This window comes from Lemur catta, chromosome 4, assembly GCF_020740605.2.
Source record: "Lemur catta isolate mLemCat1 chromosome 4, mLemCat1.pri, whole genome shotgun sequence".
In the NCBI taxonomy this organism is placed as follows: domain Eukaryota; kingdom Metazoa; phylum Chordata; class Mammalia; order Primates; family Lemuridae; genus Lemur; species Lemur catta.
Genome location: NC_059131.1, coordinates 14,747,716 through 14,773,031, shown reverse-complemented (window position 1 = coordinate 14,773,031; position 25,316 = coordinate 14,747,716). Strand labels below are relative to the sequence as shown.

The 25,316-nt window shown below is 34.2% G+C and overlaps 1 protein-coding gene across 1 annotated transcript; it reads right to left on the bottom strand.

Annotated features, from left to right (window-relative positions):
* Nucleotides 1-3,162: 3,162 nt before the first annotated feature.
* TDRD15 (tudor domain containing 15) lies at nucleotides 3,163-17,305 on the bottom strand. The gene is made up of 2 exons (XM_045549124.1): nucleotides 17,221-17,305; nucleotides 3,163-10,079 (listed from the first exon to the last, which is right to left on the bottom strand). Exon 2 carries the CDS (start codon nucleotides 10,074-10,076, stop codon nucleotides 3,774-3,776), a length of 6,303 nt encoding a protein of 2,100 aa, XP_045405080.1. The 5' UTR covers nucleotides 10,077-10,079; nucleotides 17,221-17,305; the 3' UTR covers nucleotides 3,163-3,773.
* Between the last annotated feature and the right edge of the window lie 8,011 nt (nucleotides 17,306-25,316).

Genomic DNA, 25,316 nt, shown 5'->3' with positions numbered 1-25,316 from the left:
ATTTTTTAAATTTCTACTATTAGCAGGATTTTTCACTTAATTCCTAAAAGTCACAATATAAAAGGTAAAGAAGGAACAAAATTGGGCATAAACAAGTTATACATGTATCATAACATATACTATAATATATATTATATGTATAATTTTATGTAACCAAAAACATCTTTTCTTAATCATTTAGCAATATATATCCACAAACGAAAAAATATATGTAACCTAATCTGTTCTTTATTTGGAACTATAATAGTCTCATAAATCCTATCTTCAGAATAGAAATTTAGCCATGAATGTAACCATTACACTAAATGTGTATCTCACCCTAAATATTTCACTTTCTTGCATAGCTGCATCAGAAATTGTTTTAACTATTTCACAAAACTACTTTCAAAGCAAATATAGCTTTATTAGGATAATTACTGATATTTCTAACAGCAAGCATTTATTAGGTACCAGACACTGTTGAAAATGCTTTACATGTCTTAACTTATTTAATATTCACAACCAGCCAATGGGGCAGCTATTATTATGATTTCCATTTTACACATGAAGAACTGAGGCACAGAGAAGCTAAATAGCTTACCCAAGGTTTTATAATCAATGAGGGATGAAGCAAGTATTTCAAACTCAGAGAGTCGGGCCTCAATGCCCATAGTTTTAATTACCATCCAATGCAAGTGATTCATAAAATCTGTATCACTCACTAGTGTTGTATTCTCAAGATTCAGTTTGACATTTCACATGTCTGACAGCCATTCCCCTTTGTATGTCTAGATATTACATCATATTTAAAATGTCAAAGAAAACTTTTCTCTAAAATTTAGTTGCCATCCCAGATTTCTTCCAATGATGTCTTCTGGTTAAATAAACAACTACAGGAGGGTGGGTGCATATTACCATCAAGATCTGCTTCATTACCAAAGAGTGATCAGACATTTGTGTACTTTTTAAAAAAAAATACGGCTGTTACATTCTCTAATTCTCATAATGATCTATACAAGGAATTCCAGGCAAGAACAAGCATGAAAACAATGAAAAAAACATAAAAAAACATCCTGGAAAAAGACTAGCAATTTTTGTTCTGCAGAAAATAGTCTGCAAATAAAAACAATTACTTTGAATATTTAAATACTGATGTGTTAAAGTAGGCTGAAACTATGGGAAAATAAGCCAATTTTCTAAATACAAAGGGCAGCAACTTCTATACTTAGAACAATACCTGGGGACAAGATAAAATAAATGAATTATATGTCTAGGCCATTTCTAATATGCTATTTTTACTATTATATTTACTTTAGGATGAGCTCAGAATTACTGTGACTCATTCTTAGTCTGGACTCCACATACAAAAGAGATAAAGTCTAAGAGTTTTCAAACAAAGTCCAGAATTATTTTCTATCACAAAATAATCCAGGAAATTATCCACAATACTCTCTAGAGTAGTGGCTCTCAACCTTAACTGTACATTAGCATCAGTTGGAGAGCTTTAAAATCCCAATGGTGAGGCCACAGCCCCAAAAGGAATTAAAAAAAAAAAAATGTCTTTAAGAGAGAGTCAGGTATCAGTGTTTTTTAAAGCTTCCTTCGTTAATTCCAATGCAAAACCAAGGTTGAGAAAGAAGCACTGTATTATAGTTCCTTTTCTATACACTTTTTTTTTTTTTAACAGACAAGAGTTTCAAATAATGATGTCTTCAACCAAGAAGAACTTACTAGAATCACTCTGCCCTGGGCTAAGAATACCTGCAGGCAATAACATAAGAGAAACAGAGGTGGTATGAGCTTGGATAGTAAAGGCAACAAAACCAGTTTTTTGTATTGTTTCCTTGTTTTGTTTTAAAGCTATGATTATAGCAAATATACAAATTTATTCTTAATCCATGAAATCGTGTTTCTTATATTTGCCACAAAGTTATAATTTCTTCCTTAAATAGGACTTCAATTTTTTTTGGGGGGGAGGGAGGGGAATATAATTTACTGTTTGGTTTTCTAACTACTTTTATAATAGATACTTTCACTTTAACTCACTTAGTGATTCACTATGTGCTAGGAGATTAAAGTAGGGGCCCAAAGTGGCTTCTTAAAGAATTTGGGAAAAACATAAAGAAGGTAGACATACACCCAGGTAAAGGAATGACAAAAGATATTATACAAGGACCAAAATGTATGGTTTGATGGCCAAGAGTTTATAGGAAACTCTTTCTCAAGTAAGGTAACTACTTTTTAAAAGGCAGTATGAATAACCAATAAAAGCAGTCAGAGACATCTGAGTTTAACATCTCAATTCCTTATTTACCAGCTTTAAATTCATGGTCAAGATATTTAACTTCCCTGAGACTCATCCATAAAATGGTGGATAATAAACCCTGGGGGAAAATGCTTCTTCCTTATTCCTGATGTTTCCTTCCAGTCAAAGTATTCTTGGGTGGGGCACTCTCCTTGCAAACTACTCCTACTCTCTTTGCTCCCTTTTTTCATGCGTCCAAGGAGTAGGGGTAATCTAATTTGTCACTTGGAAAGTGAAAGGTCTATGTTAGATTAGCCTCTTCCTCCTTTATTTTTGGAGAGAACTTCCTCAAGCCACATGTTTTACATGGGTAGAACCTCGTATGAAGAGTCTCTTGTCTGTGCCCATGTGTGTAAGTCAAATAATTCCTTGATTCAGTATTGGTAAGCCAATTTTCCCGTGAATATAAGCTACATTCTTCAATATCATTTCTGGTTTTATTTTAAGTGTGACATTTTGCTTACCAACTCTCTTTCTCCTTCTAAATATAATAGTTTCCTCTAAAATGGTATAGAATTCAGACAAAGCAGCAGGGTACTAGTTATTAAGCTCCACTTAAATCTTACTATCAGTCTACTTCATAGATTTGTGGTAATAAACATGAAATAAGGCAATACACATAAAACTACTAACAGTTCCTGGAACTTAGTAAGCATTCAAAATATGGCAGTTGCTTCTATCACAACTATAATCACTGCTACCATAATGAAAGATGCAAAAATTAGAAAAGGAGGCCAATTTTATAGCATTAATTCACTATAAAATATCTAAATATGGATTCAATAAAACACTAGCTAACATTATATCAATAAAAACAACACACCTCACTCTTTGAAAGACTGTAACCTGTTACAATGTTAGTTATAATACAGAATATAGAATAATATAAATTTTAAAGTCAGAATATTCATTAGAGAACATTCTTTATAGCCCCCAAAAAATCCTCAATAATTAATCCACACAGAAAATAAATATGTGCATAAGCTAAATCAGACACTATAGTGTGTAAGATATTAAAATTTTAACATTTTAGAATCAGTTTGATGCCTAAAAAGTTTAGGAGAAAATATGCTAAAGTCAGTTCATTTTAGAAATTTAGCTGATTTAGAAATCTCCTAGAAGCACACTTAAAAAAACCTAAAGAGATATGATATGAAACTATAATAGAAAACTGATCCTTGAAAATGAGCTCAAGAAACTAATAATAGCAAGATTTATTAACCTGAGAACTACAGACCTTTAGGAGTTTTATGAAACCCTTAAGATTATTTGTAAAATTTCATTCATGTGTGCATGCATGTGTGGTTAAAATCTACTTTCACTGCATTCTACCATTCAAAGGTAGAGAAAGTAAAGATAGGGAAGCATCATTTTACAATCCAAGGGATCACTCCCAGTTTATCCATTTATTCAGATTGTCTAGTAAGTTTTCTTACAATATAGTATTTTCAGTGTGGATAATTTTAGTACATGGAAAACATTTAAAGAATCAAAAATAGAATCTATAGAAAAGAATATTTTTAAAAAATAGCCACTTACCTTTAAAGTGTTCTTCTGATACAATTTTTTCATTGACATGCAACGCTTTTACTGTTATTCTCAAGTCCATTGTGTTATGTTCACGTATTCCATCAGTTGGTAGTTTTTCAGAAATGTTTACAACACAATTGTTATTCTTCACATCATCATGCAGTTCCCAAAATGAAGCTGCTGCACATGTATCAAATGTAATGATACCTTGGAGATTATGTTTTCCACCACCAACTTTCTTTCTCAGTGTTAAATTTCTAGAATGTAATCTTTTACTAATACGGCTTTTCCTTAAGAGGTTCTTACAGACATCTTTCCTCTTTATAGACTTCTGTATTTTTGGCTTTTGTTTCTCAGTGCATGTACAATTTATATTTTCTTTCTTGTAACAATTTTGATCCGACAAAGGGCAAACAGGTTTACTCTGTAATTTATATTGGGTTTTAGTGGATCTAGTAGCAGTAATTGCATCAAGATGAGCTGAATCTTTAGAATACATTGCAAGACCAGATGCAACTAATATATCTGCCAAATTGTTTTTCCCATGAATGACATCTACTTTGAGTTTTGTTTCAAAATCATATTCCCTAAACAGAAAAACTAAACCTGGTTTACTTAGGAAATCTTGAAAAAAGCTTTTGGCTTCTTCGCTCCAATGTTTCCCTTTAGCAGGTAAGATACCATGTAAGATACACGGATAACTCAGCCTTGGCAAATTCAAAAGTTCCTCGGGAACAACTTTAAGATGTATTATATTTGAATAAGATATATAAAAAGAAAATCCATAGTCAATCAACACAAGAAGTAAAGACTGATCAGAGACTTCAGAAATTTCCACTCTATTCCACTGATCTTCCAATTCATATTTGAACAAACAACTAGACCCAGGAATTACAAGCTCTTGAGGCAATGTTTCTAAGGTTTCTGGAAGATCAGAAAGCAACATAAAGAGATACTTCATTGTGTCAAAGAAATCTTCTAATTGAACACAGAAGTCTGATGGATCAGAAACAGCAGTGGCAATACCAGCATACTGCCTACCATTTTGGAGTTTTGCCCAAGTAAACGATCTTATTGCACAGGATGACACAGGAGTCTTAGATTCAATGTTGAAAGCAATTCCTGAAGATCCAAGTTTATTTTCTTCAACCTGAACTGTATTCAGATTTAAATATTCTAAAAGTAATAGGTTATCTACCAAAATTTCTACTTCCCAAGCAGAGTCTAAATACTTCAGGAAAAGGATGTTTATTTCCAAATGAATGAATAACCACACAATGGTCTCAAATGACATGTTCCTAGAATTTTCAAACCAAATCCATTTACAAGGCACAGCTTGTCTCGGAGTATTTCTGATTCCATTACTAAGCACCTTGATATTACATAAAGGCACTATTTCATATCTACCACAATCTACTAAAAAAACAAGCACTTTCTCATCAACGTATTTTTCTTCTACTTTTGATCGATACCATTTCAAAGTTTTTTTAGATTTTGCCAGGCATTCTAAACCTTTTTCAACATTTTCCACTGATAAAAGAGAACAGTTTTTTTCTTCTTTAGTAATTAATCCCGTTAAATCTGATAATTTTTTTTTATTTTTGGATAACTTGACATAAAATTTTCCACTTTGGGAAACATGAAGTATTTCAGCTTTTTCAAGTTGTCCAGGTTTTAACTCTTCAAATGGCATTTTAACCAGTTGTTGGTAGGACTGTTGAGGGACCATAGACCTTTTATATTCACTCGATCTTCCTCTCTTTATTTCATTATTATCACCAGGGCTAACCTTTTGAGAGACAACATGAGGTATTTGCAATACTGTCTTCTCTGGTTTTGAACATGCTTTCCATTTCAGTAGTTCACTAATGACATATTTTTCATCACAAATTATATTTACTTCCCATTTCTGCTCATGCTTTTTCAAAAATTCACAAGAAACTGTTTTGTTGCTTACTCTCGAAGCAAAATAATCCACCATTTTGCTGTCCCATATTTCATCAGGCTCATTCAATTTTATCCCACTAAGAAAAGAATGGATTCCTAACTGAGGAATAGTTAAAAATTCCCTGTTGAGTTCATAAATTTTAGATGTGTTTACTATTGCAGTGTTACCATAGTCAATAAATTCCACTTCAAAAGAATTTTCTGGCAAAATTTTCTTAATAACTGCTCTGTAAACGGCACTGTCACCAGTGTATTCTGCAACCACAAGATCTCCAACCAGAGGTTTAACTGATTTTCTCTCTTTCACTCTATTTCCTCTTCTTTCATTTAGAGCATCTGCAAGTCTGATGATTACATTTTCATTCTCAGCAAGCTGAATATGGAAACTTGCTGGATTACTGATATTAGAAACATATCCTTTAATCTTGGCATTCAAGTAAATGTTGGGTTGAGGAAGGTCTTTGATCTGTGGTCTATTAAGGTTACATGGGTTTTGTGAGGCTGCTTGATTTAACTCTCTGATAAAAGATTGTGATACAATCTTTACTGATTTTTGGGCCACACCACTTTCATCAAGAATATGTGCATATCGAGGGACAATTTTTACACTTTTAAGTCCGTCATTCAAAGACTTCTTCACTTTGTTTTTTGACACAGGTTCAATTTTGTAACAAAATGATGGTTTCAAAAGCCTGGCATATATACTTTTGGGATTCAATAATTGATCTATTTTGCTTTTAGAATATGTTACCAGACTAGTTTTATTCATCATATTATGGTGATAGTCATTTTCTATTTTGCTTTTCCAAGAAGCAGTAAGTCTCTTATTCTCATTTATTTTATGACTCTCTTCTACACAGTGTGCTTGGTCACAATGTTTTTTTTCATAAGCATGAAGCAACATTTTAATTTTCTGATTTATATGTTGATTTCCATCATACAATTCTACACCAAGCTGGCCATCTGACTCCCTGGACAATATTACTGCCTTTAATGGTTTTCCCAAGAAACTGTCTTCAAACCAGCTATTGATTTCTGCTGGAATATCTACATCTCTAAGATCTGACAAAAAACACTTAATAGCTTGCATGGGTGTAAACAGTAACTCTGGAAACTGATCTGAAATGGCCCTCAACATGCTTTCTTCCACTAATTGCTTATTTCCAAAGTCTACAAAATAGACCAGAAAGTCAGATGATGAATCTGTTGGCATTGCTAAAGCTCTATATGAGAGACCATCTTCCATGTACTTAGATATGCACAATCTCATTTTTTTAGAATATTTTGGACAAGTTTTGAGGTTAATAATCTCTGTGATTTTTTGCTCTATCATCTCTAGATCTTTATTATTTTTACCAAGCTGGCAATAAAACTTTTTGGGGCTATATATGTGAGATATATATACTTCTTCTTCACTTCCAACTTTTATATTAAATGAAGAATAATAGTAACTATACAGACTAACTGAAGATGGGAGTGGCTTTGATAATGGGCTATGCTGAGCAGAACCACAAGTAATAAGAAATTTTTTTGCACTAGTAAATGAGGATTGCAAATCCACCAAATTACATAAACAGTTAGGATGTATAAGAACTAAGGCACGGATGATACAAGTCAATAACCCTCTAGATGAAGAGATAAATTTCCCAAAGTCTCTGGATGCTTCTCCTGTCCAATTGAGGAACTTACAACTAGTGGGTTCAACTAAATAGTTAAGACAACATCTGAAGGCTTGGCCTTCCAAAACAAGAAAACGTGGGTTAATACCACAAATATCTTTAATTAAAACTCTTTCTTGGTAACCATAGTCAACAAATATTGTGTCAACTTCTTTTTTTGATACTTGAGTCAAAACAGCAGCTCTATACCACTTCCCATCTTTGGAATACTTAGCAACACAAGCAATCTGTCCAATCTGATAAGGATCAGAATGAACACTATAATAACTCTGAATTTGTTCCATTAGTAATTTTAGGTCTTCTAACTTACACTGGAGCTGGCATGAAAAGTCACCTGGGCCATAATAATAAGAACATTTAACTTCAAGAACTGTTCCTGGTTTAAAAATATATTCTTTATAAAATAATGATGACTCAGTCCCCACAGAGGTGAAAGGATTTTTTAAATCTAAGAAATTAACAGCTGGGGACTTTGACAAAGCCAAGTTACTTTCCTCTACTTTATTTGAATGGTACTTTTTAGATTTAGGTCCTTCAAGAAGGGCAGATATGACTTTTTTAATGTTAACTTTGCTTTTAGATTTTAAATTTAACACTGAATATTCACTCACAGATTTTGGAAAACATTCTGGTTCTACTTCCCAATATTCTGCATATCCAGCTTGTAACATAAGAGAGACAACATCAATATTTTCTGAGGCTTCAGTACTCTGAATATTTACAGTGTATTTGTCATCTTTTTTTGCTATAACTTGAAGCAAAATTGCTTTGTTCAAAACTATTTTTTTAAAATAATCAATTGCAGCCTTCACCCATAAATCTTCAACAGGAAATATATGTGCAAGTGAACAGCGCACAGCTAAGGCAGGCAACTCACAAAATTCTGGAAGCAAAATTTTTACATCAAAATATGGTATGGAATCAGTATTTCCATAATCCAAAAAATAAACATTAATCTTATGATTATTAATTTCAGTGATGACAGCTCTGTAGAAATGTCTGTCCTTGCTATATCTAGCACAACAAAATAATCCAGGTTCAGGTTTTCTTAGAATCATTTCATCATTTTCACACAAATCATAGAATTTGTTTATATTTTTCATTATATCTTGAAATTCATTCTGATGGTCATTAGTGCGGACCCAGAAATTTGATGGGTTTAATACATATACTACAAAAGCTACGTAAGCAGCCTCTATCTCCATTTCTACAGTTTTAATAGGAAAACCTACTTTTAAAATGTTCTTCTTATTTACAGAGTCTACTGATTCTTCAATATTTCTAATAAAACTCTTAACTGCAAAGCTGTTCACATCAGAATCATCCGTCTCACTCAGGATATTGGAGAGTTTTGAATCAGACACTGGATAAAGTACTTGTGTGCCTACAGTCTTCAGTAGACACTTGGAATTAATTGTAGGCTCTTGAGTTTGTAATGTCACATAATACAAATGTTCATCCTTATTGAAACAATCAATGTGTGCATATACTATCTGTCCTAACAAGGCTTTTTTAAATACACTCAGTTGATATTTTCTTGCATCTTTATCTGGACTGTGCAAATACGTAAGAGAACAGGGAAATGAAAATAATGGTACTAAAATAAAATCCTGTTTAAGTTTCTTTACATAAATTGAGGGTATAGCCTCACTACTGCCATAATCCATAAACCAAATTTTTACTTCATTATTGGGCAAGAGCCGCTGAAGAATTCCTCTATGCCACTGTCCATTTATCCTTTTGGCAACACAAAGTAGTCCAAAATTATCACATGTGGGACTAGTTTCTCGACTAATAGTATCATAATGCAAAGTCATACACATTGTCAAGTTTTCTAGCTCTGGAATCCATTTAATTACCTGACAATAAAATTTACCTGGGCTCAGTGCAGATGATATCTTTACACTTTCAGTACTTCCTACTGACAAAGATGGCTGCAAATTATCCAGAACATGTTGAATATCAAGTGAAGTATCATTATTACTTAATGACAATTCAGGTCTTTTATACTGTAATAAATCTGGCATTTGTTGAGGGAATTCTTTCAACATTTCCACAATAAGACGAAATGAATCTCCATCAATAAGTCTTCCTAATTGTAATTCAAGAGCCTGGGATATAATTTTTGGCACTTCAAGAAGAATCAGTTGTAGGGGCAAAACAGCTTGCACATAACCTTTCACATGTATTCCTACTAATGACTTAAAGTAAGTCAAAGCCTTAGGAGACCATTTTTCCCCAATTGGTAGTATGTTGGCAAAAATACCAAATATTACCCGTGGTGGTAGTTCAAATAAATTGCTGCATGCTGAAGCAACCTGTGTACTATCAACCCTTAGTTCTTCTCCACGATCTATAAGAAGTACTGTATAAAGTTCATTTTTCTTTTCCACAACTCTTCCTCTCTGCCATTCTCCAGATACTTTTTCTTCAACCAAACAAAATTCATCAATGTCCACATTATTTTTCATCTTTGGAATATGTTGTATTTCCATCTGCAATATGTGGTAGTCAAACTCACATTCATTATTATTTATGCCTTTAAATTTCACCAGGACATCCTTGGGAAGACATTCAATATGTGATACTGTCAAATCCACATCTAAAAATGTTGGTAAGAGAGATGCAGAATCCATTTTCTAAAAAGGAAATAAGTACTAATTAGCTTCCACACAGACAGCTATCAAAATTAAATGCAATTAGTCTTATATTAATTTGGTATATAAACATACACCTAAAAATAATTCTATGCCTCTTTTATCAAATTAAACATGTTTTTTAAAAATTATATACATTAAACATGTTTCTAGATAAATAAAATCTAACTGTTCGCTGCTTTCTATACTTTAAAAAATTTCCATTGAAATAACTAAGAAATAGTGGGGTTCAAAATGGCTGACTAGATGCAGCTGGGGAACGCATATTTCTCTGAAAGGAACCAAAATATCGAGTAGATATCCAAACTTCAATTAGATTGTTTGGAAAAGAACACTGAAATATAAATACAGAGAGGTGATGGGAGACACTGGGTGAAAAGGAAGGGGAAGTTCATAGTGTTAAATGCCTACATCAAAAAAGATAGAAAGATCCCAAATTAACCTAAGCTCACACATCAAGGAACTAGAAAAACAAGAATGGGAGGTGGGGCCTGGAAAGATGGATTAAAAAGAATGCAATGAAACATTTGTGGGTGACGAGTATGTTCATTTCTTGATTGGGGTGATGATTTCACAGGTCTGTACATGTCAAAACTTATTATACCCTTTTAATATGTGTATTTTATTGTATGTCAATTATACTCCAATAAAACTATGTTTAAAAAAAAAGAAACTAAACCCAAAAATAGAAGAAATAAACAAAGATCAGAGCAGAACCAAACAAAATAGAGACCAAAAAAAAAAAGATTAATGAAAAGTTAAAAGAATAGTTAGCTAGATTAACCAAGAAGCAATAAAATTCAAATAAGCACAACCAGAAACAAAAGAGGAGGCATTGCCACTGATACCACAGAAATACAAAAGATTATCTGAGACTACTGTGAACATCTCTATACTCACAAACTAGAAAACCTAGAGGAAACAGATAAATTCCTGGAAACATACAAACCCCCAAGTTTGAATCAGGAAGAAACAGAAATCCTGAACAAATGAATTATGAGTAGGAAGGTTGAAATTCCCCCCACCAAAAAAAAAGCCAAGGACCAGATGAATTTACAGCCAAATTCTACCAGATGTACAAATTAGAACTGGCACCAATCCTACTGAAATTGTATCAAAGGATCAAGTAGGAGGGAATCCTCCCTAACTTATTCTACAAAGCCAATATCACCCTCTTACCAAAGCCGGGAAAGGAGACAACAAAAAATGAAAACGACAGACCAATATCCCTGATGAACATAGATGCAAAAATCCTCAAGAAAATATTAGCAAACCAAATCCAAAAGCACATCAAAAAGATAATACACTGCGATCAAATGAGTTTATTCCAGGGATGCAAGGATGGTTCAACATACACAAATCAATAAATGTGATTCACCATATAAAGAGAATTAAAAACAAAAACCATCGAAAACCATATGATCATTTCATAGATGCAGAAAAAGTATCTGCAGAACGATATTCATCATCCCTTCATGATAAAAACCTTCAACAAACTAGGCATAGAAGGAACATACCTTAAAATAATAAAAGCCATATATGACATACTCACAGCCAACTTTTCCCCATCACACTGAACGGGGAAAGTTGAAACCAAATGGGGAAAGTTGAAAGCATTTCCCCTAGGAACTGGAACAAGGATGCCCACTTTCCCTACTCCTATTCAACAAAGTACTGGAAGTCCTAGCCAGAACAATTAGGCAAGAGAAAGAAAGCGTGTCCAATTGGAAAAGAGGAAGTCAAATTATCGCTGTTTGCTGATGATATTATCTTATACCTAGAAAACCCTAAAGACTCTTCCAAAAGACTCGTAGACTTGATGAATGAGTCTCAGGATACAAAAATCAATGTACAAAAAATCAGTAGCATTTCTACACATCAATAATGACCAAGCTGAGAACCAAAAATGAAGAACTCAATCCCATTTACAACATTTGCAAAACAAAAAAAAACAAAAAACAAAGAAAAGAAAATATCTAGGAGTATACTTAAAAAAGGAGATGAAAGATCTCTACAACTACAAAACAATGATGAAAGAAACTGTAGATGACACAAACAAATGGAAAAACCACCCAGGCTCATGGATTGCAAGAATCAAAATATGTTAAAATGACCATACTGTCCAAATCAATCTACAGATTCAATGCAATTTCTATCAAAATAGCAATGTCATTTTTCACAGAATTAAGAAAAAAATCCTAAAATTCATATGAAACCAAAAAAGAAACCAAACAGCCAGAGTCATCCTAAGAAAAAAGAACAAATCTAGAAGTATCACATTACTGGACCTCAAATTATACTACAAAGCTACAGTAACCAAAACAGCATGGTACTAGTATAAAAATAAACACAGAAATCAATGAAACAGAATAGAGAACCCAGAAACAACACCATATACCTACAGCCAACTGATCTTCAACAAAAAAGATAAAAACAAATACTGGGAAAAGACACCCTATTCAATAAATGGTGGTGAGAAAATTGGATACCCACATGCAGAAGAATGAAACTGGATCCCTATCTCTCACCATACACAAAAATTCACTCAAGATGGATTAAAGACTTAAATGTAAGACCTGAAATTATAAAATCTCTAGAAGAAAACCTAAGGAATACTCATCTGGACATTGACCTAGGTAAAGAATTTATGAATAAGACTCCAAAAGCAAATACAACAAAAACAAAACTATACAGACAGGACTTTAAACTAAAAATCTTCTGTACAGCAAAAGAAATAATCAGAGTAAACAGACAACCTACAGAATGTCAGAAAATATTTGCAAACTATGCATCTGACAAAGGACTAATTTCCAGAATCTATAAGTAACTCAAACAATTCAACAAGAAAAAATAAATTAAAAAACCCATTAAAAAGTGGACAAAGGACGTGAACAGACATTTCTCAAAAGAAGATATACAAATGGCCAAGAAACACATGAAAAATGCTCAGTATCACTCATCATCAGAGAAATGCAAATTGAAACAACAATGAGATACCATCTTACTCCAGTCACAATGGCCATTATTAAAAAGTCAAAAAACAAAAGATGTTGGCAAGAATGTGGAGAAAAGGGAATGCTAATACACTGTTAGTGGGAATGTAAATTAGAACAAACTCTATGGAAAAGCATATGGAGCTTTCTCAAAGAACTAAAAATAGAACTACCATTCAATTCAGCAATCTCACTATTGGGTATCTACTCAAAGGAAAAGAAATCATTATATCAAAAAGATACCTGCACTCGTATGTTTATTACAGAGCTATTTACAGTAGCAAAGACATGGAATCAACCTAAGTGCCCATCGACCAATGACTGGATAAAGAATATGTGATATATCACATTTATACACACACACACACACACACACACACACAGACACACACCCCCTAAGGAATACTATGTAGCCATCGAAAAGAATGAAATCACATCTTCTGTAACAACTTGGATGGAACTGGAGGCCATTATCTTAAGTGAAATAATTCAGACACAAAAAGACAAATACCACATGTTCTCATAAGTAGAAGCTAAGCAATGAGTTCACGTGGACATAGTGAGTAGAATAATAGACACTAGAGACTCGGAAGGGTGAGAACGTGGGGGAGCATGGATGTGGAATGAGCAATTACTTAACGGGTACTACATACACTAACTGGGTGATGGTCACACAAAAAGTCCAGACTTCACCACATACAATATATCTATGTAACAAATATGCACATGTATCCCATAAATCCATAAAAATAATTTAAAAAGAAAGAAAGGAGGGAAAGCTGGGGATGTGGGGCAAAGGTGAGGGGGAAAGGTAAGAAAGAATAAACCAAAAAAACATTTTTAAAAATTGGGAGAATATGTATCATCACTGGAAAACAAGAGATAAGCAAACTTCATTTTCCAGAAACTTTAATAAATTACTACTAGATATGGGACAGGTGTGGTATGATGGAAGGAGCCAAATTAGACCCACTGGGGATCTCCTTCTCCTCCTATGAGAAAACCACTTTCCCTCACACAGACTCTTTCCAACAACACATCACTCAAAAAGGTGAGTCCTAGAAGCAAGACAGATGGTGAACCAAAAGAAGACACAGTTTGCATTCCCTACTCTGTGTAAATTAGCAATATTTAGACCCTACCAGCATCATTATGCAACCCCAGAATTCTTCTCTGATTGAGGGCAATAGGCTGAGGCCTGGACACCACTAAGGGAAACTAAGCATGGAAAGACACTAAAGCAGATTAGATACATTCCAGGCCCTGTCACTAGCATGGCTGGCCACAAAAAGGGGAAAGGGGAAGAAATCTTTAGCACAAAGCAGAAGTTCTCTACTACAGGTAATCTCTAGATTTTTAGGATTCCAAAAACGGTAAGGCAAATATTCAAAAAATAGAAAGTATTCCCCAAATTCAGGAAAGAATGAACATGTACTATGTGACAGAATAGAGCTTGACTCTTCCTTGAATGAGTTAACAGTTGGAAAACCTCAATTTCTTTCTATAAGGATGAAAAAAACACTAGAGCCAAAAGAAAAATGAAGGGAGTCACTTAAAAGAAACCAACAAAACGCTTCCCCCAGAAATAAATAAACTGTTTTCTAAATGTTCTCAAAAAGGTTAAAAGAGAATAATTCATTTTCATATGACTACTCATGAAGATGTAACTGAGATTAGGATGAACTACACATGCGAGAAATTTAGAACTACAAGAGGTACATTGAACCCAAAATTAAGATAAACAGAAGAAAATTTTGACAGAACACCCCTAAGCGCAGAGAAAAAGGATAAAAAAATGAAAGAGGAGCACAAAAGACCAGAATATAAAATCTTATTAAGTATAAATGTTAAAAGAGATAAAATAACAGAAATCTTTTCTAGGATTTAAGAGCCAACTCCACAAACTGAAACAGGACACTGGAAACCTAGCAAAAGGGATAAGATTTAGGGACATCTAGGTCCTTCCTATATTTTTGTGGGTTTTTTGGTGTAATTAATTTGGTGTGGTAATCAGTGTGGTCTGATCTATAGAGATTCTGGGCTATGCTTATTGGACTCTGGAGTCTATAAAAATTTAGTATCAATAGGCAATGAAGCTACCACAGCATCAACCCAATCTGGTTGAACTTTGTGTAACAAAATGGTGCGTTGTTTTTCAGTTACCATAGACCCCCAGGTTGCAAGTTACATGACCTTAGCATGTCCAGATGAACTGAACATGTAACCATGGGCAGAACCTAAGTGCCTAGATCAAGGAACAAGGACCAAATTAAGAAATGGGCCCCACATGACCTGATTCAAGATCCAGTAAGATCAAGCACTGACATCACACCATGGCATGAACCAGTCAGATTACACCTCCCAACATTACCTCACTGCAAGATCCAAAGAGATTACTCTTCTTTAATGCCTATAAAACCTACCCTAGCACCCAGCTTGGGGAGACAGATTTGAACGTTGCCTCCTGTCTCTTTGCCAGTCAACTTGAAATAAGAAGCTTTTCTTTTCTCGAAAGCCAGTGCCAATGTACATCAGGCAGCAAGCCCACTGATGGCTCAGTAACAATACTAAAAACTTTCATTAGAATAAACCACAAGCCTTCAAGACCCAAAATGCCTTCATAAATTTTTGTTATTTAAAGTCACGAGAGTTGACCCGATTCCCATACTTTATTCAGTTTATAGCCCTATAATTCCTTAAGTGAAGAGAAGACCAGGTACTCTTAAGAATCGATCCCATATATTGAATTATAACAAGAACCTTCTTTCTGGCATTCCCCTAAAGGCTCAACATGTGACCATTCATGTGAGTAAATGGGAAAAGAAAAATACATACATCTTTCAGGAACCCTGCCACCACCACCCCCAGCCTTTTTTTTTTTTTAGGTATAAAATGATGTACCCAGCAGAACTTCTTCACTAACTGGAAGTGGTATATACAATATGTATAAGCCAAAACAAAGCACAAAGGCACAAGAAAATGAACGGGTTACTCAAACTATCAGAAGTCTACTTCTCCACACTACTATCCTTCCCGCAAACAATACAAATGGCATCATGGGTAGTTTCACATCAAAGGGGGTAAAAAAAATCTAAGCTTGGTTTACACATAGTTCTCACTTATGCCGCTAATAACCAGAAATTGCTGAGACTGCAGATTGCTGAAGCATTACACGCCAACATAGGGGAGCCGTGACTGAGAAATGAAAAGAAATCTTCATAGTAGACAGACCTACCATTACACCTACCCTTGCCTGAAGAAGAAATTTCTTGAGTTAATAATACATACCTATTAACGTGTAATGGCTAATGGTTTCTGCAGGACTATCAGAAATTCTGAAAGAGCAAGCAAGATTGGAAGATTTATCACAAAGAAGTCTGAAGAAGAAGTATGTGGATGAGCCTCTAAGAATTGGCACATAAAAAGAAAATTTAGGTCCTATGTAATATACACCAAAAGGCCCCACCCACAGAAAAAATTCTTAATCAGGTGGACAGAATAACCTATTTCATGGATGTCAATCAGCCTCCCTCACCTGCCTCTCCAATGCTTAATGAGATCATGAAGAAAGCTCCCAGCATCACGGATTGTGCATCTAAAGACCAGACTGTGATAATTCATAGAAAATTCAGGAATACATACATGGAATTTAAAACCATTTATTTTATACAATGAACTATCTTTTTTTTTTTTTTTTTTTTTTTGAGACAAAGTCTCGCTCTGTTGCCCGGGCTAGAGTGAGTGCCATGAAATCAGCCTAGCTCACAGCAACCTCAAACTCCTGGGCTCAAGTGATCCTCCTGCCTCAGCCTCCCGAGTAGCTGGGACTACAGGCATGTGTCACCATGCCTGGCTAATTTTTTCTATATATATTTTTAGCTGGCCAGATAATTTCTTTCTATTTTTAGTAGAGACGGGGTCTCACTCTTGCTCAGGCTGGTCTCAAACTCCTGACCTCAAGCGATGCACCCGCCTCGGCCTCCCAGAGTGCTAGGATTACAGGCGTGAGCCACCGCGCCCGGCCTGAACTATGTTATCTTAAAGACATAATTTAAATCAGAGTGTTCTAAATTCAACCCTACTCAATATTGTATTCCTTAGAATATGACTATATTAGAGAAAATACTTACTCTGTGTACACAGGATTTAGATATTAGGACTCAAATTAATTGTGTAAAATTTAGGAAACTTCTTCCTTAGAATCAGATTCTAAATCTGTAAAATGAGAGTTTGAATTAAATTAGGGTCTTTCAAGCCTTTTTTTTGCAACAGAAATCCTTCTGAAGCTAATATAAGATGAAAAAAGTAAATAGAAAATATCTATAAAATGGATTCACTGGTGTTCTAATAATTTCATAAGTTTATAAAATTTACTTATTATAAAGTCAGTAAACGAAAACAGTCATTCCAATAAACACAAGCTTATAGGAGCTTCATCATATTTGCCTTATTTGTTTCATAGCACAATACTGGGAAAATCAGGCTCATTTATATGTAACAATACACGTTTCCACAATCATATGTGATCCAGCACAGATTCAAATAAAAATATACGAGAGCTACAATTTAAATAATCAAAGAGTTAATCTTATGGCACTAATCAGTGTTCTTCTCTGCTTTTAAATTTAGTATATAATATTTGAATGTTCTTTTTAAAATATGGGGTTTTTTTTAAACTATATTTGTTCAAATTAAATTCAAATCCAAAGTTAATAAACTATTAAATTAAGTTTAAATAAATTCACAGCATCACAGTCTCTCTAGGGAATCTGCAAACAGTATTACAATTGATACAGAAAATCCTTCCTATACTAAAATTCTCCAATTCCATAGAATACATATTATGGATGATATCATGCGTTAGAGTTTGTCTTCTGTGAATTAACATCTAATACATCTAGACCAGTGGAGTCCACTAGAAATATTAATATAATTTAACCATATATATAATTTAAAATTCTCTAGGAACAAAATTAAAAAGAAAAAAAAAGACATGAAATTAATTTTGATAATCTAATTCAACATATCTAATATTATATATCCAATAACTTATTTCAACATGTAAGCAATATAAAATTATTACTATCACATTTGACTTTTTTAATACTAACTCTTCAAACTATGGTGTGTATTTTATACTTAGAGTACTTTGAACTAATCACATTTCAGGTACACAATAGCTGTATGTTGCTAGTGGCTAACGTTATTGAAGAGTACAGGTCTAAAACTATGATAAAATTTTAAGTTTTAAATATTATAGGATTTCATCAAAAATTTTAAAGCAGATAAAATAATAGCTCCTTATATTAATAATTCCTTACAGTACTGTACATTTTTAAAAGGTTTTCAGTAATTAGTTTAACTGATCTTCACAATAAGATTTTCATTTTTCGGCTGGGTGCTGTGGCTCACGCCTGTAATCCTAGCACTCTGGGAGGCCGAGGCGGGAGGATCACTCAAGGTCAGGAGTTTGAGGCCAGCCTGAGCAAGAGCGAGACCCATCTCTACTAAAAATAGAAAGAAATTATTTGGACAACTAAAAATACATATAGAAAAAATTAGCCGGGCATGGTGGCGCATGCCTGTAGTCCCAGCTACGTGGGAGGCTGAGGCAGGAGGATGGCTTGAGCCCAGGAGTTTGAGGTTGCTGTGAGCTAGGCTGACGCCACAGCACTCTAGCCCGGGCAACAGAGCAAGACTCTGTCTCAAAAAAAAAAAAAAAAAAAAAAAAAAGATTTTCATTTTTCAGACCACAAATTTGAAAGTCAAAGAGATTTGGGTTTCTGATTATGTTTTCTGATTATCTGTCTAGTTCTCTATGTACATGACCTCCACTGCTTCATGCTGTTCTTTCAACTGAACCACATAGTTGTGGGCAAGAGCTAAGAATGAGTGGGGAAAAAAATACAAAAACAGAAAAAAAATTAAAAAAAAATAAGCAAAGCACCATTCTGTGACGGAATCAGCTTATTAATTCTTCCTTTTCCAAAATTTAAAATCATTCTGCTGAAACTCTGGCCAGTATTATGCAAGGTCATCATATTCCAAAAGACTGATTGAAACTGAAGCATCTATGCTGTGGTTTTCCTCCTCCCATCTTCTCCATTTATTCAGAGTAGTTTCCAGATTCAGGTCTTTAACAATACTGACATGATGGAAATGAAACACTGTACACTATTTTTGAATGAGCATATTTCAAAGCCAGGGCTTCAGTTTTTTAACATTCTTTACTGAAGTGATTCACAGCCAGGAACAATTCTGTCCTTAAAGGAACATTTGGCAGTATCTGGAGGTATATTTGGTTGTCACAACTAAAGGTAGGAGGTGGATGCTACTGATATTTAGTGGGTAGAAGCCAGAGGTCCTGCTAAATATTCTATAATGTACAGAAAAGCTCCCCATAAAAAAACAATCACCTTGCCCAAAATGTCAATAGTGTGGAGGTTGAGAAACTCTGCTACAGTGAAAGCAAAAATAAATACCAGCTAGATAAAATAACTAATTTTTTTAACTACCTAAAGAAAGTTTTTTCTAACCGTATTAAGGAACGCTTCAAGAGACAAAACTCAGAGGCTATAAAAATTAAAACACATTCAAAATTTTTTAATTACATGCAAAAAATGAAGCTATAAACAAAGTTAAAAACCAATTTAATCTACCACATGAAAGATTTTCTCAGGCCAAATATCTTCAGTCATCCATAACTCCACTCTTCTGTATCCCACAATCAGGAAATCCTTCTGGGTTCATCTCCAGAGCACATAAAACCCTGACACTTCCTCCCATCTCTGCTGCTGCTAAAACCCTGGCTAATCCACCTTCCTCTGTCATCTGTAATACAAGGTTCCTAACTAGTCTTCTATCCTTAACTCCACCCTACCCTGATCCCAAGGCTATTCTCAGCATTGTAACCGGAGTGATCTTTTTAAAATATAAGATAAAACATGCACTATTCTGCTTAAAATAAAAAATCCAGTGGTTTCTAATTTTACTGAGTGAAAACTAAAGCCATCAAAATGGTTACGACATCCTAAAGACCTAGCCATCACCATCAATGCCAGGACCCCCATGTTTTCTCTTATCTTATTTCCCATTATGCTCCCCTCACTTATTACACCACAGCTAACCGATGCCTTCCTTGCCACTCCATGAACCTTCTTGCCTCTGGGCTTTGGGCTCAATTGCTCTCAAAGCACAGCTTGCTCCCTCACCTCCTCCAAGTTATCCTCCACGTAATCCCTTCTAGGTAAAACACTACCTGACCACTATAATTAAAACCATCCCCACCCCCACAACTTAGTACTCTGTAGACCCATTTCTAACCTCTCTCTCAAAATCATCAAAAAACTTCTACCAAACTAGTTGTTCTCAAACCTTTGGTCTTAGGATGCATTTACACTCCTAAAAATGAGGACCCCAAAGAGCTTTCATTTATGTAGCTTTTATCTATCAACATTTACCATATTATAAATAAAAATGGAAATTTGAAAAATATTTAATTCATTTCAAAATAATAAACCCACTAAATGTTAATATAGATGTATTCATGAAAGATAATTATATTTTTCAAAACCAAAAGCCACAGTGAAAAGAGTGACATGGTTTCATAATTTTTACAAATCTCTTTAATGTCTGCTTAATAGAAAAGGCTGGATTCTCAAATCTGCTTCTGCATTCAATGTGTTGCAAAAGGTTGCTTTGGGTGAAGTATGTGAAGAAAATCTAGCCACACACAAATACGTAGTTGGAGATGGGAAGAGAATTTTAATATCTCTTTCATATAACTGAGGATATTCTTCTTTTATACTCACAAAAACTCAATGAGTGGTAGTTTCTTAGGAGTTAGTTACAACATATAATATAAAATCACATGAGCTTTTTTTTTTACTGTTACCTTAAAGTCCATTGGTCTACCTTGCACTTTGAATGGAATTTTCAAATATGCATTTCATAAGATACTATGTGTTATAATTTGAAAATACTGGCTCACTGAATTATACACATCTTCCATATATTGACATTTTACATTACCCAACATCCCCAAATCAAATTAACATCACCTGCTATCCCATCAGAAACGTCAAATATTGGGAAGCCATCAAACTCAGAGACACAAGTTTCCCAACTTTCTAATTATTGCTTTAAAACTGGAATTTTACCATTAGTAGTCAATTGTTTTCCTTACAGCAACAAATTTGCTTCACTCTGCAAAGTACCCAAATCTGTGTCTATTATTAGTTCTTTGAAGTAAGTATGTTATTGCATGAAAAAAGATGCTTCAGTTTGCAACTCAAATAATTACACCAAGTGCTTTTCGTCAAGTCAATCTGCATAGTTCAGTATCAATAGAAGTGCTTTTATGAGTACTTACCATTGCATCACAAGGAATATTAAAAGGATCAAGCTTTAGCAACATTCATTTTTACTGCTCAATCAAGGACACTGTTAAGTGAAACTGGCACATTTTTTCACTACAAGTGCTTGGGTGAGGAATACAGTGATGCAGTCTGGTGCCACCGGTACTAAGGTGCCAGTAGTTTTACTCACCATTGCTTTTTTGCACCCCTGTCAATTTTAACACACCAAGAAAGGTAAACATTGACAAGGTGCCAAGTTAACTTATGGGGAAAGAATAATATTTTCAACAAATGATCCTAAAACAATTGAATATCCACATGCAAAGGAATGAAGTTGAACCCCTACTTCTCACAATATACAGTCTCTGATTTAGGATGGTTTGACTTATGATTTTTTGACTTTACAATGGTTCTATTAGGATATAACCCCATTGTGAGTCAAAGAGCTTCTTGCAACTTACAATGGAGCTATGGTTTCTACAGCATGGTATCACTTACTGTGAGAATTAAATTCCTTTCCTTTATACATTACTCAGTTTCAGGTATTTGGTTATAAGCAACAGAAAACGTACTAAGACAATGACCCAATTAGGCAATGGCTTCTTAGATATGGTTCCAAAAGCACAAGCAACAAAAGAAAAAACAGATAAATTGGACCATCAAAATTAAAAACTTTTATGCTCCAAAGGACACCACCAAGAAAGTAAAAAGCCAATCCACAAAATGGCAGAAGATATTTGCAAATCATATATTTGATACAGAACTTGATCCACAATACGTATAAAGACTCTTAAAGTCAACAATAAAAAGACAAATACTGTAATCTAAAAATGAGCAATGGATTTCACTAGACATTTTTCAAAACAAATATACAAAAGGCCAATAAGCATATTAAAAAAGATGTTCAACATCATTATCCACCAGGAAAATGCAAATTAAACCTACAATGAGATACCACCTCAGAGGCTGAGGCAGGAAGATTGCTTGAAGCTGAGAGTTGGAAAATTGAAGGCTGCAGTGGGCTGTCATCAGGCCACTGTACTACAGCCAGGTAGAGGAGAGGGAAGGGGAGGAGAGAGGAGAGGGAGGGGAGAGGAGAGGGAGGGGAGAGGAGAGGGGAGGAGAGGGGAGGAGAAGGGAGGGGAGGAGAGAGGAGGGGAGGAGAGAGGAGGGGAGGGGAGGAGAGGGGAAGAGAAAAGAAAAGAAAGAAAGCACAATTCCACGTGTTAACAAGGATGTAGAGAAATCAGAACCCTCAAATATTGCTGAAAGTATTGTAAAATGGTACAGCCGCTTTGGCAAACAGTTTGGCAGTTTCTCAAAAAAGTTCAACAGCAATTCCACTACTACATATATACCAAAGTGGAAAAACATATGCCCAGTCCACACACAAATGTGCACAAGAATGTTTACAGCAGTATTATTCATAATAGCTAAAAGTAAAAACTGCCCAAATGTCCATCAACTGAATGGATAAATATGTGGTACATCCATACAATGGAATATATTCAGCCTTTTAAAAAATGATGTACCCATGCATGTTATATGATAAACCTTAAAAACATAACGCTAAGTGAAAGAAAACAGACACAAAAGGCTACATGTTGTATGACTATGACTTAACTTATATGAAATATCCAGAATAAGTAAAATCTTAGAAATAGAAAGCAGATTATCGTTGCCAGAAGCTGAGAGGAATGGAAAGTGACTGCTAATGGGTACTTGGTTTCTTTTTTAAATGATGAAAACACTCTGAATTAGATAGTGGTGATGGTTGTGCAACTTCATGAATATAACAAAAACTACTGAATTTTTCACTTTAAAAGGTGAATTTTATAGAATGTGAATTATGTATAAAGTTATTTTTTTAACAAAAAGGTAAATAATGTCTTAGTATCATTATGAAAAGTTTGACCTCACAGATCCCTTAAAAAGGACCCAAGAACCCCTGGGGGTCTGCGGACCACACTTTGAGAGCCTCTATAGTAGACAATAAAGTTTACCTATTCATCCTATTTTGATCTATTTCTCTTCACACTCACTTGAATGAATGCTCCATGAGAGTAAGAATTTTTGTCTGTATTGTTCACTGCCTGTATCCACCTCATAGAACAATTCCTAGAACAGTGGCACTTAATAAATATTTCTTCAATGGATGAGAAAAAGACTTATATCATTTACACAAGGCAGTTTTTAATGAAAAACTACAAACCCAATAGAAAAATAAATTTGAAAATATAAGACAATCAACTTTACTATTTATCAGAGAAATACAAATTTTAAAATTTTAAAATGAGATAACATTTTACCCATTAGATAGGCAAATATTAACAAGCCTGACCATACTGAGTGTTAACAAAGACAAGGGAAAACAGAAACTTCAGTACACTGCTGGCAGGAAAACATCTACCTGGAAGGCAATTTTGTAATACCTAGTAAAGTTAAGATAACCCTGCACCTGTATTTCTTTATGCCTCTCTGTGTTAGTATTCTAGGTCTACCATAACAAAGTACGAGAAACTGGGTGGCTTAAACAACAGAAATTTATTCTCATAGTTGTAGAGGCCAGAATTCTGAGATCAAGGTGACAGAATGGTCAGTCCCTTCTGAAGGCTCTGAGGCAGAATCTGCTCCATGCTTCTCTCCTAGCTTCTGGTGATGGTCAGCAATCCTTGTCATTCCTTTGCTTGCAGCTGTGTCACTCCAACCTCTGCCATCATATGACACTCTACCTCTGTGTCTGTGTTCTAATTTTCCTCCTCTTGTAAGAACACCAGTCAGGTTGGATTAGAGCTCATCCTAACAGCCTCATTTTAAATTGACTACATCCACAAAGATCCTATTTCCAAATAAGATCACATTCACAGGTACCAGAATTACTACTTCAATGTATCTTTTTAAGGGACACAATTCAATCCAAAACATTCTCCTAAAGAAACAAACATACAAAGATGTTCCTCACATCACTGTTTATAAAAGCAAGAACCTGGAAACTAACTGTCCCTAGGTAGAAGAGTAGGTAATTTCATATAGGGTTACCATGAAGTAATGAAAATGAATAAACCAAAGCTATATGTGTAACTTCGTATCTCAAAAATGTAACATGAACAAGAGTTGCAGAATCATACATAACCACACTGACATACCAATTACATATTTTAATATGTTTCATTAGATAAAGGTTGAAGTAAAAATGTAAAAACAAGCAAAAAAATGATACACATTCAGTTCAGAGAGCTAAAGGAAATGTGGCAAAATAACAATATCTATTAATTCTGGGTGTTGCATTCATGGGTTTATATTATTTTGCATACTTTTCTATGTATTTCTAACAGTCAACATTAAAAAAAAAGTTAACATATAGTTTTCCCATGAGTTATTCTGAATGGAAGTGATTTTCTCTTCATTTTTCTACGTACCATTTTTCTATAGATGACTAAAAATCTTTTCTGACAATAAGAAAATAAACTGAAACAAAACTCTTTTCAGAAGTGCCATAAAGTTACAAAGAAATTTTAAAAAATACCTTAAACACTTCAGGATCAGGTAGACAAGCAAGACAGAAACCCAAAAGCCGTATAAGATATGACAATTCAAGTCTGAGATACATATATTAAAATTCCTGTACAGAAAAGACTATCACATGAATAGACAAATAACAGATATTTTATAAAAATTGTAACATGTAATACAGATAAAAAGTTGGTCTCCTTAACATAAAAATAACATAAAAATATGCTGCACATCATTAGTGTGGAGGAAAACAAAAATAATTCTTCTTCTTTCACCCACTGGATTAGTAAAAGCCATAAATGAATGATTATGTTCAGAACAAGTGAGGATCTGGAGAATGAATATTCATAGGTTCC